Source organism: Callithrix jacchus, chromosome 1 (genome assembly GCF_049354715.1).
Source record: "Callithrix jacchus isolate 240 chromosome 1, calJac240_pri, whole genome shotgun sequence".
Taxonomy (NCBI): domain Eukaryota; kingdom Metazoa; phylum Chordata; class Mammalia; order Primates; family Cebidae; genus Callithrix; species Callithrix jacchus.
Genome location: NC_133502.1, coordinates 17390866 through 17404453, shown reverse-complemented (window position 1 = coordinate 17404453; position 13588 = coordinate 17390866). Strand labels below are relative to the sequence as shown.

Sequence of the window (13588 nt, the reverse complement as noted above, 5' to 3'; positions counted from 1 at the left end):
TCATTTAGTGTTCTAGGATGCAAATATCATAGCTCACAAAGATAGAGGTGACTGAGAAGTTCAAGTGTTGATATTAGTGTATAGTCAAAGAGAAGTCTGAGTTTTCCTTTTTGAAAATTAAGTTAAATGCTTGTTATTCTCCAACGATGTGTGTGTGTTTTACATCATGGACCCACAAAGGGGCCATAGCTCCCATTTAAACTTTCTGTCATAGACAAAAAACCATACACGCTCATGTACCTGTTTTAGGTATACAGACCAAACGATGTGAAAGGAGTATTGTCTTCTGTGGGCTGGAAATGATTGCTTTACAACAGGAATTCCTTCCCAATGGAATTGCTTTACCTCAGGGAAAACAGAAGTGGGCAAACTGCAGTGGTCTGTGCATGTACAGATGGACCATTCTCGCACCTAACCAAGCACTGTTTCCTTTTCCTCCTCCTTTCTTCCCATCACTAGTTGCCATGTACCGAGAACCATCTCTGCATGATGTTGGGGAAACGGTCCCGAAGCCTGGGGTGACGCCAAGTAAAAGCACAAGTGCGTCTGCAATAATGAATGGAGGCAAACCAGTGAACAAGAGTAAGACAACATAGCCAGATCCTCACAGGTGTTGTGACTTATTTGTCCTGAGCACAGTTGAGTGATTTATCCTCACCAGACATTCCTGCTCTGTGGCTGAAGAGCAGCTGGAAGTAAGCTAACGCTTGCTCTTTGCTGTCTCTGAACTTCTCTGTTGCAAGTGGATAAATCTCAACCTGTTGCGCCCCCCACAACAAGAAGACACCTGGATAACCAGCTAAACTCAGACCATGGAATGCCCTACCAGATATGGAATGCCTTTTTAATATCTTTTCTGTGACTGTGACACTTCATGTGAATGACATACTTCACAAGTACACTCGATACCTTGCCTGCTGACAGCTACCCATAATCCTTTTTGAGTCCTGTTTCAGCGAAATCTATGTGTTTAAGTTCAATTTTGTAGCACACAAATAATATTGAGTAATTTCTAGTTAGACGCTGTAAACCTGTGCTATTATGGATTTCTCTTCTTCCCATTTCTACAGGGCTGCTCGCTCCACTGTCTGTGACCTTTTTGCAGGGATTTTGTTCCTCTAAATCTTAAATGTTGCAGTTGGCTTAGTTCAGAGAGCAATCAGGGAATCAGGAAGCCTTCTAAACCTATTATTACAAATTGCATCTATCAAGATTAAGATTGTTGTCTCTGGCTCACACTATCGATTAAACACACATATACGCTCTGTCCAGTAGCAGATACTGTGCTCCCAAGGTCGGCGTTGCCTGGGTGGGAAATGGCTCAAACACAATCCAGGGAAGCTCTCTATGATGTGTGTTTGACATCCCCCTCTAGTTTCTTTGTGTGTGTGTGTTTTATACATATCACAAGCTTACTGGTAATGGTAACATTTGCCTTGCCCAGCGAGCAAGACCCACTGGTTTTTGAGAAAGTGGGTCCAAAGATTTTTGTAGGCCTTGTAGGCCTGATTAAGGTTCATTTTTCATCTATTAATTCTCATTATTTGGAAAATAAAAAAAAGAAAATCAATAATTACAACCTACGAGAATTGCGCTACCTAAATCCATTTCAGATATACTCCGTCCTGTTTCTAATGAACCAAACTTAACGCCATCCCCGTTTCTGGCTGCGTTCCCCTCATACTCAGCAGAGCATGGGCAAGACGGCTGTTGTTGTGTTCTTTCCTGCAGCAGCAATGCAAACGTTAGTTATAAATTAGACTTTAATATTTTTGGTGTTTAATGACAAGTTTTTAAACTGGACATATTAGGAAAAAATATTTTTTTTAGCTCAGCATGCTGAGTCCGGTACTGTGTATTTCACCAGTACATGCCTCTAACTCAGCATTTGGGGCCCATGCTGCCCTGTGCCTGGGTTAGAGGTGCCTTGCCATGATCTCAGAATACAGTCTGTCTGTTGAATTATCCTAGATGAAAATAAAGGCAAACCAACATATTCATCCATTAGGATTTTGGTCCATTCTGTTTATTACCTTTTGTTTTACTTTGCATTCTTAATTTCCTTTTTAATTTAATACTGTTTGAACTCTGAGCTTAGGGAAGACTACTACCAAGAAAGGCCAGGAACAGTTGACTACACAGTGAAGATTCCATGCAAAATGTTCAATATTGGATCTAAAGGGTTTCAAAATGCTTCATACTAAATTGTTTGGGAATATATTTGTTAACTCTGTGTACACCTAATAAAATTCAATGTTTTCTTCTCAAAAAAGTTCATTGAGACCAAACTGAACCTCATTTATTGAAAATTATATGTGGGATCAATGTACTGGCCTCTTGTGATTCTTTCTCTGTGGGAGGATGACCCAGTTGTCATTTTCCCCATCTGCACTGTATTTATTGGAAAATTATTTTGTCACTGCGTTCATAAATCTTCATGACAGCCCTTGCCCAGCATTAAAAAATTCTGGCCTGCTTAGCTGATTAAAGGTTTAGTATAAATTTAACTGTTTATGCTTATTTCATTTTCATATTGGATTCTACTTGAATAAATAAAAAGTTAGCAGAACGTTTGAGTAGATTTATTGTCAATGATGCTAAATTACAAATATGAAAAAGATGATTCCTTTGGTCATTTCTGATTTGGTGTTATGTCATTTTGAAGGTTATTGTTTTTAAGGGGATCAGTTAAAATAGATAAATTGTATTAACCAATTATTTTCAGAAAACATATACCCCATAATATCTGGCAAACTATGAGTACTTTTTAACTTGTAATTCAGTCAAATGGGCTTAATAGACACTACTTACAGTATCTCTCTCTCTCTCACACACACACACACACTCACACAGCAAACAACCCCCTGTATTTGTTGTTATTGATAATCAGCCCTACTTACTGGTTTCTTTTTCCCCTGCAAGTCTGTTTATTGTTTTAAATTAAGACAAGATTTATTTTTGTAAATGACTGAGATTTATGTAAACGTGTACCTCTGTTGTGTTTTATATACGGGTGTCTATAAGGGCATTTATCCCTATGAAGGATGTCAAATACTTTCTTCTAATATATGTTTAGGCATATTGCAGAGGGGTCTTTGTTATTTGTAATTTAGGTCATTTACTTTGTGTCTGGTCTCACCTGTTGCATGGGACGAGGGCAGCACTGATGAACTGCATGTAGTAGGTACCTGTGTATCTAGAACTGTTGGTATGTATTGCTAAATTGCATACAAAGAGTTTGTTTGCCTTGTACAGTTTCTGTGTTTAATATCATTTGTTGTATTCACAAATACAACATATTGAATAAACTATATGAAGGCATATTAAACAACATCAAACAACGTTATGTAACAAAATGGCATTGCATCACCCCCCAATATATAGAAATGTCATGTCAATAAGTTGGTAAACTCAATTTTCCCCTTTACCATGCCAAAGAAAATTTTAGCTCTTTGATGATACCTCTCTCTTGCTATTTGTTTGGGATAAGACTTCACCACTTTTTTCCCTCAAAAGTTAAGTTTGCTGTTATTAAGTGAGTGCAATCTGTCACGACTGATGTTCCGTACAGTAAATCGGATGGAATTCATTTGTATTTACAGACCGTGTGTTTTGTACCTCCATGTGCATATGTCCATTGTATCAAGTCTCTAGAATACTCCATTCCTGCTGCATGAATATCTGGTGTGGGAGGGTTACTTCTACTGATTTGTTAGAGTAGCAGATTGCTTTGCCAATCCCTCAACAATGCTCAGAAATGCTGTTTTGATATTTCAAGTGAAACATTTTTGTTTTCTAATAAGGTTGCTTTTTAAAACATTTTGCTACCACTTGACTTGGAAAAATTAGAGAAGACATGCAAGTTCTCCAACCTATGTAAGGAGCAAAATGGAACTGAGCATTGTTTCATCACAAATCCTGAAGAACTCGGAGATTCTTGCTCTAAATGTTGGCTTGTCCTGAATGGTTTTGGGTAGGGGTGACTTAAAGAGATCCACGATGGGGCCAAAGGGCTCCAGCTGCAGTTCTTCTAATAGTTTGCCTCTTAGGCAGCAAGCAGAGGTTCTTTATCATACGTGGCCACTTGCTTAGTTAATGCTTTAAGCACTAAAATAGTCATTTTTATCAGGATGAACAGTATCAGATTTGGTTCTCTTTAAAAACCAAAAACTTCTTATTTTTTTAAGTTAGACATCTATCACTTCATTTAAAATTATCTCCCTAATATTAGAGATAATCAATGTTTGATACATATTCAAGAAGAGACCACATTGACTAACATCTACTTTAGAAAGAAGATGAAAGTAATTGAAAATTATTTTCACTCTTAATTCAGAACAAGACTGTATCAAGAGAAAGCTATTGGGCTAAATCCTCAGTTATTTTCCAAACTGCAGGCATGTCAAAATCCAGGATGTGCATTGTGTTACTTTGAGTGAAATATAAGTCATAGCTTAGGTTTCTTAGCCTACAATGTGAAACTCTTGACTCTCTTGAATATTGAGTAGGGTTTCAAAGTGTTGATAGTTAAGTCTGCAAACTAAGGATCAGTTATATTTCAGTTTTGTTGTTTTCTTGATTTTCACTAAGTCTAATTCCAATGTCTACTGGCAGAGATTATATTTGCATTTGAGGTGGTGGAGGACATTCCTTCCAAAGCGCTAATGGAATCCAGATAAACTCAAGGAGCCCAGGAAGGATAATGTCTCTCCTCTTATGTCTTTGCACTTTAGTTGACTTTTTTATGGAAAAGTCCCAGGGTGGAATTTTTCAGTGGTGATTTGCCAAACAAGCAGGGTTAGTGCCAATACCTTCTGTAAACTTGTTGCATCCCTTCCAATTGACATTAATCCCACTGCAGCTTCCTCAAACCAGAACGAGCCAATCAGATTTGCTTGTTTCCTCCCACCTGTTAGAAGTTTGTTCCTGCCCTGCTTGCTTTTTAGAGGGAGTTTCTATCATAGAGGTGGAAAAGTACAAAATTATATTTAAGAAGGAAAATGTTTATGTCTTTACATGTAATTATTTTTTCCAATCTAAATTCAATTACTTCTTAATAGATATATTGGTGTTTGCATTGCCGGCATCAAAACCACACACACACACACACACACACACACACACACACACACACACACAGAAATAAGTAAAAATAAAATATTTCTGTTCTCAAAGAAAAAGCATTCCTTAGAGTTTAGGTATCATGTAACTTATGTTATAATACATTTCCAGTTCTATGGTTTCTAACTAAATGAACACTGGAACAGAACTGACCATATTTTCATCTTTGTCCAACATTTTGAACTTTATGGTATAATTTCTCCAATATCTAAATTCTTTTTCTGAGAAAACAAATGCTGAGAACATTTTTGACACTGTTCTTACATAAGACTATGAAAAAGAGCAGCACTTTTGTTGTAGTTATTGTTCTTAATAAAAAGGATAATAACAGAGGGTTATAAAGAAAATAAGACTCACCTGAGGTTTTGTGATGAGCCATAGAGAATCAAGGGCACTTCCAGTGGAGGTGAGGCTGACAAAGTACTGTTCAGCTGCCAGCCAAATCCACCCTTAATCTGTTTTTGTATGGCCTGGGAACTCAGAAGGAATTATTTTTTTACAGCTTTAAAGTAGTAAACAGAAACAAAGAAAGAAGATAATGAGACAGGGATGTATGTGGTCTGTAAATTTTAACTTTCTGTTCCTTCACAGGAGGATAAGCCCTGTGACAGGAGAATCCAAAGGTAATTGTATTAGGATGGCTAGATAATGTTATGAATTCCAATGTCTGCGCATCAGCAAATATGTCATCCAAATTGCTACAGAACCGTAATAATAGGTTGTTTGCAGCTTAAAATGTTTAGGTAGTGAAGAGGAAAGAATATAACCTACAATATTTATTGACTACTTATATTTCCCTCATTTTACAAAAGAGATATATCAATTTACATACTCAATAATAGAACTACAACATGGTTGCACTCCTTAATCTCAGGATAGAGATAACAATTTTATAAATATATTACATTATGAGGACATTATTAGTACTATAAAAATCAGCATCAGTTAAATGTTCTCTTAAAATAATTTTCAATGTTAAATTTTTAAGTAACTCAGTGGATGCATATTTTCCTTATTTTTGGTAATTTGACTTATAAAGTTCAAGCCATGACTCTAGAATACTTACATCATTAAAATAAAATTTCCAAGTAAAAATTTTCATCTTAAAATAATATCGAAATGATTTTGCTACATTATTATAGGATTTTACAAAATAACTCACCTTTAGAAAAAAAAGTGGTTTTTTTTTTTAGCTCAATAACTAAAGGTTGCCTAAACTAATGTGTATAAGTAGATTTACCTGTAAATATATAAGGGAAGTCCCAATTATTGTACATTTTCATAATTCAATGTGAATTTCATACAAAGCAAAGTTTCACCATTAAGAAAATAAACATTTTGTTCCTATCACTGAGTGAATATTCGTAATTTCTATGTAAGCCATCTCTAGATTTTTTTTTGGTCCTTTTGTGAGCTTCTGAGATTGGTGCCATTTTATCACAATATTTCTCTTCTTGATTCTTTGCATGAACCCAGGTTTCCAGAAAGGTATCCTTAGAAAAAAGAAAGTATTTTAAGGGAAATGGATGCATACTTCAATCCCGTTATATATGTAACTCAATAATGTCTTTTTTAAAGGCCACATTACCATGGAATAAATTAAAATTTAAAAATCCAGTTTCTTGTACACGTAACCCCTGTCCAGTTTTTAAAATGTGATCCCTTATTTCTAAAAACAAAATGGATATCACTGAATAACAATTCATTTTTAAATTAATTATCAGTAGGTAAATATATGCTGACACAGAGTATAAACAACTTCTGTCACTATTTATTTAAAATGTTACATTGTACATTTTTCATAATTTGAGAATCTTCTTTTAAAGTGAGAGTAGACAAAGTACTTACTCATTTAGTGTTTAAATGATTTAATGACAAATAACTTAATGACTAGTCTTTGCTCTTGATCCAGCCCCAGTTTGACTTTCTACCTCCTGTTTCTCTTCATTGTCCCCATATGAAAATGTTGACTGATAGGGAATTCCTGAAAAATCTGATCCATTGATTAATGTGAATATGCTTGTTTTCCTTAGATTCTAATATGGTCTTTCTTGTGTAAGAATGTGGATTTCTAACAGCCATGCAATTCAGTGTTTCTCAATTTGGGCACTGTTGACATTTGGGGCTGGGTCATTCCTTGCTTGGGGGTTGTCCTGTGCACTGAAGGATGCTGAGCAGCATCCCTGGCCTCTACCCACCAAATGCCTACAGCATATCTTCACACCCCACCCCATGTGACAATCAAAATTGTCTGTAGATGTTGCCAAATGTCTTTTGGGTGGAAAAATTGCTCTCGTTAGGAACCACTTATGTTAATTATGGACGAAACATTTTTTTCCTAGTGTTATTTGCATCTGAATTTGCATAACTCATTTCTAATAGGTACTCAGATTTCATTCGTAATTCAGAAATAGAAAAACATACAATGGTCTTTTTAACCTTTCCTAGTGGTGATTATACATGGTTTCCTTTGCATTTATATGTTCTAATGGCCTAGTAAAATAAGAATCCAGACCTCTCTCATGTAATTGTTAAGGATATTCTGAGCCAAGCCAGATTTCACATGCATTTCCATTCCATCCATCCCAGCATTCACAGTTTCCACAGCTACATATTCCATTCCCTGCAATAAAACACACAAGAATCATGATCACGATAAAAAATGTGCCAAATTTAAACATGCTATTATAAATCATAAGTGTCCACAATGAAATCATTTCATTCATCCTTGGTAGATTTCTTATTGTGCAACAATATTATTATATCTTATTAAGCAGCTGTGAGATGCCTAATCTTTCAAACAATTAGTGGCATTTATTTGGTGCCACCATTTACCGATCAGATAGTAACAATCCTGTATCACTCCAGCTAGGCTTTTAGGTGACAATTTTGTTTTCCCTTAGAGAGCAAGTTATGTCTGACTTATGAATAAATACTGGAAAACAAAGTTCTTTTACGTAACATGAGGCAGGCCACGTAATCAGCTAGAAGAGTCTTATATAGTAGGGATGGATGGATAGCAAGGGTCTAACTTAATGACACACTCAGCCAGAGCTGAGGAGGACAAGTGTACACAACTCTGTTTCCTCTGTAACTTGGCTAAACAAATGAATTTCTAACCAAGTATGAGGACTCAATAAATTAGGATAACAGTGGCTATGACACTGCTGAGCCCTCTTTACACATTTCCCTCATACACATCCAGTTCCCTAAAAGCAACCAACACATCAATGAGTGGTACCCAGATTCTGTTTAAAAAAATATTCCATTCCCTGTACCATGTTCAAAATAAAATCGTTGCCAATAAAATTCTATTCTGAATTTAATGTGTAACTGTATACATGTGAGTTTGAAGAGGAAGGTTACTTTTGGGAAGTATCCCAAATAATCACAGAATTTAGCTTTATTCTCTTAGTATTCTTCTATGCCTAGGAACAATGTGAGGGCTTATTCCCACATGCCCACTTCCCCCTTGGTAGTTACCTCATAGTCACAGTCGGCCCTCTTGGTCTGGCTACCTAAGGCATTGCATGACAACTGTCCCTTGGCTCTATAACAAACTGTGGCATAGAGCAATTAGAAAAGGTTAATACCGCACCTGTACAAATGAGACCATCATGTTTGTCGCAGTCTCTGTCATCACAGTCACAGAATTCCCCAGAAATATACCATTCTTCAGTGGAACAAATGCACTTTCCACAATGACAAGAACCTGAAATTACAAAGGCTATTACTTGCCATCACCAAATAACTAAAGGTTTCTATCTTGAATACAATATCATTGACACACTGACAACAGGCTTCTAATAACCTATCATCCAAAGGTAAAAGTGTATTGAATGGTTCCTTTCTCAGAGGGGAGCTTTACTTACTGAAATTCATAAAGGTCATCCAGGAAAGCCTTCATTATGGATCTAGACAGTTGTAATTAGCCTTGAGCAAATGTCCCATGGCCCAGTCTGGTTGAAATGTCAATGAGAACAGAATGGGGCTGATTCTTATAGATCAGAATAGATCAAACCTTCCAAAAAGGTATTCAAAAATAGATTTTTTTTCCCCCTAAATTGAATCATGTTTTGAAAGTGCCTGTTCTTTAAAGGAATGGAATAGGGAATTGTATTAAATTAGGATGCATTTCTAATTAAAATAATTACTAAATTATTGTGCTCATAACTTTGGATTTTGTTTACATGATTTCCTTGGAGTAGCACACCTGCATATTGGCTGGTTAATTAAAGTGCTAAAAATGCACACAATCACTCAGTATATCTGCCTTATGAGACCTCATCTTCAGGATTCTCTGTCATAATCTAGGATAGCTCAAATACTCCCAAAGTACATCCTTTATGAGGCTCTGGATTCAACTCTTTTCCCCTCCACTTCACCCATTTCTCCTCCTACCTAATTAAAATACTTCCTCTGTGGTTATTTAAAATACGCTCATTTATTGAGTAAAAATTGTGTTAGTGGTATATTTAAAATCAAAGAAAATAAATTAGGTAAAGGGTATCCCTGACGGAAGTAAGTTCTCTCAGTATAAACAGCTTTCCATGACAGGCTAAAAACCCTTACATGGAAAAACTGCCTCAATGACAGCAAGAAAGACTTTAAAATGGAAAAGAAAGAAATAAAAAGAACTTCATTTTCCTCCTATTTCCTTGAGTTGGTTGTTCTTTCCAGACATGACTTCCCTTTACTAAAAGACGGCTATCGCCAATTTTTGAAGTCAAAACCCACCTTGAAAGAATATGCAGTTGAGAAAAGTATTTTGGCATATTTAACAAAACTGCAGAATTGGTGAGTTCAAAACATATTGAAAAGGGGCAAGAATCAATCAATAGTGCTTCTTTTAAAACACAGTGATTAAAAATGAGTTAACAGCTGGGGTGATTAAAGTGACTAGGGAAAAGGAATTGTGATCATCACAGATATCATGAAAGGATTCGAGTTTATGTGTTTCAAGCATGAAGTACTATGTGATATTTCATATCAGGGAAACCGGTGCATGCAATTTAGCTGCAAAAATCCCCAAAGGCCAAATTAAATCTTTGCCATTTGTTGACACACTTCTCAAGGTAAGAGAGCAGTCAAAATTAGTTCTATTGTGACCGTTGTGTTTTCATTTATTTTTAACTTCTTGCTTAGCTAGGGCATAATTTCATTTACTCTTGTTTTCCCGAGGGTCCGGGTTGATTTGCATGTTCTTGAGCAAAACAGACACATCTTTTCATTTCTGAGTGACTGACAGCCCAGTGGTGTCTCAAGACCCGAGATGCTGCTTCTCTTGTCAGTCTGCAAGAAATGCTGGTCCTCTTGCAGTCTCATCCAGGTGCAGAGTTTCCTGATTTTAGAAACATTTTAATTCTGACTTTAAAGACTTGCTTTCAAATTTCTAGGCATAAAAATGTTCAGCACTACTGCTTGTTTCACAAATGTATAGTGATAGCTTCCTGACCACCAAGAGCATGTGAAGTATTTAACTCTCCGAGGTTTCCTCGGAAGGCACCATCCTTAGCGCTGTTTCTGTGAGTAGAGGAAGATTAATATTTGAAGAATTTGACTGCTTTTAGTTGTTTCTAAAGTAGTGTCTGATTTTATATGTCCATAATATTCATATATACACCCAGCATATCATTTTATGTATGTCACAATTCACGAAAAGATCTTGTCTTTCATCTCAAACTTATCCTCTGGCCCTGGAACTATTCTAATCACTGCTCTTGCTTCTGGAACGCTTAGCCTCATGCCATAGTAAAGCATTTTCAGAAAACTGGTAAGCTCAGCTAACATTAATATGGCATATACGGATCGAGCATTGGATGAGTAAATTCCAGTTCCGAAAGTCTGCTAGTCACTGAAATACTTAGAATAAAAAATGAGGATTGATTTTGTATGTGTCATGAAACAGCAGCTTTTCTAGGTCAGCATTTTCCCGGCTGTGTTATTCTTTCCTGTTTGTCAATGCTCAATGCATCTTAGAGGTAGGAAATTCTTCTACTGCTTGTGAAACTAGGACTAGAAAGCATGTAGTAATAACACACTGTGAATAGTTATTAGGACCTATTATAGCACTTTTCTTCTAGAATGCTCTAGTTGTCTGTTTTCTTCCATAACAGGGGTCAAATTGTCCCTCTCTTAAATGGAAACCAACAGGTATAGGATTCCATGCAGGCTGCATGATTACCAAGATATGAGAAATGGTTCAACTCAGCTGGCCAAGACCCATTCACACCCCCGAGACCCAGCCCAGCCAGCTGATCTTGGCAGGAGTTCTAGGGCAGAAGGTTCATCACCATAACACCAATAATCCATTCATTTTCTGTCTTAATATTAGGACCCTTAAGAATGTTCCCATGTCCCTTCTGTGCATTTTTGCTGGCTTCCATCCCTGTGGAATCAGCCACATTTTCTCATGAAGACTCAGAGCATCTTAGGACATAAGCAGGGGAAAGAAATGACACATTACCTTCAAAGATGAGAATGGAAGTCAGTGAGAATAAAGAAATTGCCCTGGACCTCACAATAAACACCAGTTAAGTGAAGACTTCACTCTGATTCAATCCACTCTTCTGTTTAGTGATCTGTGATGTATTTCCCAGCAAAAACTCTCATATACAGTAGTTTAAAAAATGAGCAGTTCCTGCAGGGCTGACTGCACAGGCATATTGAGGGAGGCAACTTGAACACAAGGCTGAGGCTGATTTTGTGAAGCACCTTCTACTCTTTGTCTTTTGGGGGATGTGGAACAGGGGCATGGGTGGATGAATGTGTGTGTGTGCTGGACTGATTTGGATAATGTGGGACCCAAGAAGTTTCACTGTGGGAGTTTAAGGTGACATTTAATGACATGTGGTGTACAGCCATTGTCACACAATAGCATCTATAAGAAGATTGGACGTCATTATCTGGATCTATCTTGAAGTAATCGAGGCAAAGACATAGTTGTATAGTCTTGGATCCAAATAAATAAATCCCCAAATGAACAAAACATCCCAAAGTGAACTATATCATGTACTTTGCAAAGGTAGCTAAGCTTAGGGGAGACCCAGCACAGCACTAACCTCTTCTCTCTTGGTTATTCACAAAAAAGATTTTAGTCTAAGGGCAAGGCACCTTTGTCAGTTGCCCATTCCATTACGAACATTGGACTTTATTTTTCATTCAAGCCTGATGAAATGCTGCAACCTGACAACCCAGCAGGCAGTTTTCACTATTGTACTAACTACTCCATCTGTTATGAAGGTCACAACAATGTATCTTGTTTTAAATTTTTCTATGGAGTGATTTATTGTCTTGGCTATAAATTTGTAAAGTAATAAAACGCTATTTCTTCATCGTCTCCTGAGGTGACAGCTTTATTCGCAGCTCATGTGAAATGCATGTTTCGGCCTTTTGGTGGGTATGGGCCACGAAGCAGTGTGCCATGGTGACCTCATGCCCACTGCTCAGGTCTGTCCCATAATCAAATAAAGGAGGACTCTGAATATCTTTTGTGACCATCAGGGTGAGGGACTTTCATTGTCAAATTTGAGGAAAATGATAGGACATTTGGACAAGTCCATGAGATTGATAAAGGATACATGACCCCACTCAAACAACTGGAAACAGGTTTCTCTTTTCCATCACCATATTAAAGTCCTTTAGTCTGTTTCATGCATCACTCTTCCTGTGGTTCCCGGGGTGGGATGTGGGGCAGTGCTCCCCACTGGAATCCAGAGTAACTGTGGCATCCCCATTATCCTCTGTGCCTACCATAGATCACAGTTCCATGATCCTGGTTTTGTCCCCTTTCTTCATCCCTAATCCAGCACTGACGTCTCCATAACAGGAGAAAAGAAGGGAGATCACAGTCAGCTGCTGCCAAGAGTATGAATGCCCGTCCACTAACATAAATGTCAGCACGTGCAGCCTTGGGGCAGCTCTTCTATTCTCTTTTATAAAGACTCCAAGACTCTCTACGCATTGAAGGATAAACAAATAGTTTAGACAAATATGTTTTCAGCCCTTCACTGATCTCTGAATATATTCCCACCACCCAAAGCAAACAATTTGCAAAGGCATTAGCTAGAGAGACTCGTTGGCTTTGTTTTGTTTGGTTTCGAGGAAATGCCTCTGAGTCAATATTTAGTCAACCTATTTCTTTCTTCGTAGTTTCTACATTTATGCTGCCCAAAGATGAGAATATTTCCTAGGGCTGTAATGACTTTAATAAGAATGTTTATTTCTTGAAAAGAAGCAGCTTTTGTTGAATGACACTCAGTTTAGGAAATGGAAGACTGCTATTCGTTACGCTGGAGAGTATGACTTTGTATGTTCTTCCTCAACTTGCAGTTGGACAGGTCTTAGGGAAAACCTGCTTATGGACATGGTTAATGATTCAACAGCAAGTGTAGTAAACACATAAACACAAGCAATGGCTGACTTTTAAAATAAACAAATATAAATAAGCACACTAGTGTTTTAATAT

General features: G+C 37.1%; 2 protein-coding genes across 14 annotated transcripts in view; one reads left to right on the top strand and one right to left on the bottom strand.

Annotated features, from left to right (window-relative positions):
• FGF14 (fibroblast growth factor 14) overlaps positions 1-6468 on the top strand; it is a 686012-nt gene extending 679544 nt beyond the window's left edge. For all 11 annotated transcript variants that reach the window (XM_017970277.4, XM_078326740.1, XM_078376024.1 and 8 more), the window contains one exon: positions 460-6468. In XM_017970277.4, coding sequence (XP_017825766.1) covers positions 460-596 — 137 coding nt within the window. In that variant the 3' untranslated portion in view covers positions 597-6468. The remainder of the gene's footprint in view (positions 1-459) is intronic.
• Positions 1-13588, bottom strand: part of ITGBL1 (integrin subunit beta like 1) — a 277886-nt gene that overhangs the window by 8565 nt on the left and 255733 nt on the right. For 2 of the 3 annotated variants that reach the window (XM_078375607.1, XM_078375617.1), the window contains 2 exons: positions 8720-8833; positions 346-7744 (listed from right to left, as the gene is read on the bottom strand). In XM_078375607.1, coding sequence (XP_078231733.1) covers positions 7653-7744; positions 8720-8833 — 206 coding nt within the window. In that variant the 3' untranslated portion in view covers positions 346-7652. The remainder of the gene's footprint in view (positions 1-345; positions 7745-8719; positions 8834-13588) is intronic. The other variant, XM_078375613.1, reaches the window with a different exon arrangement.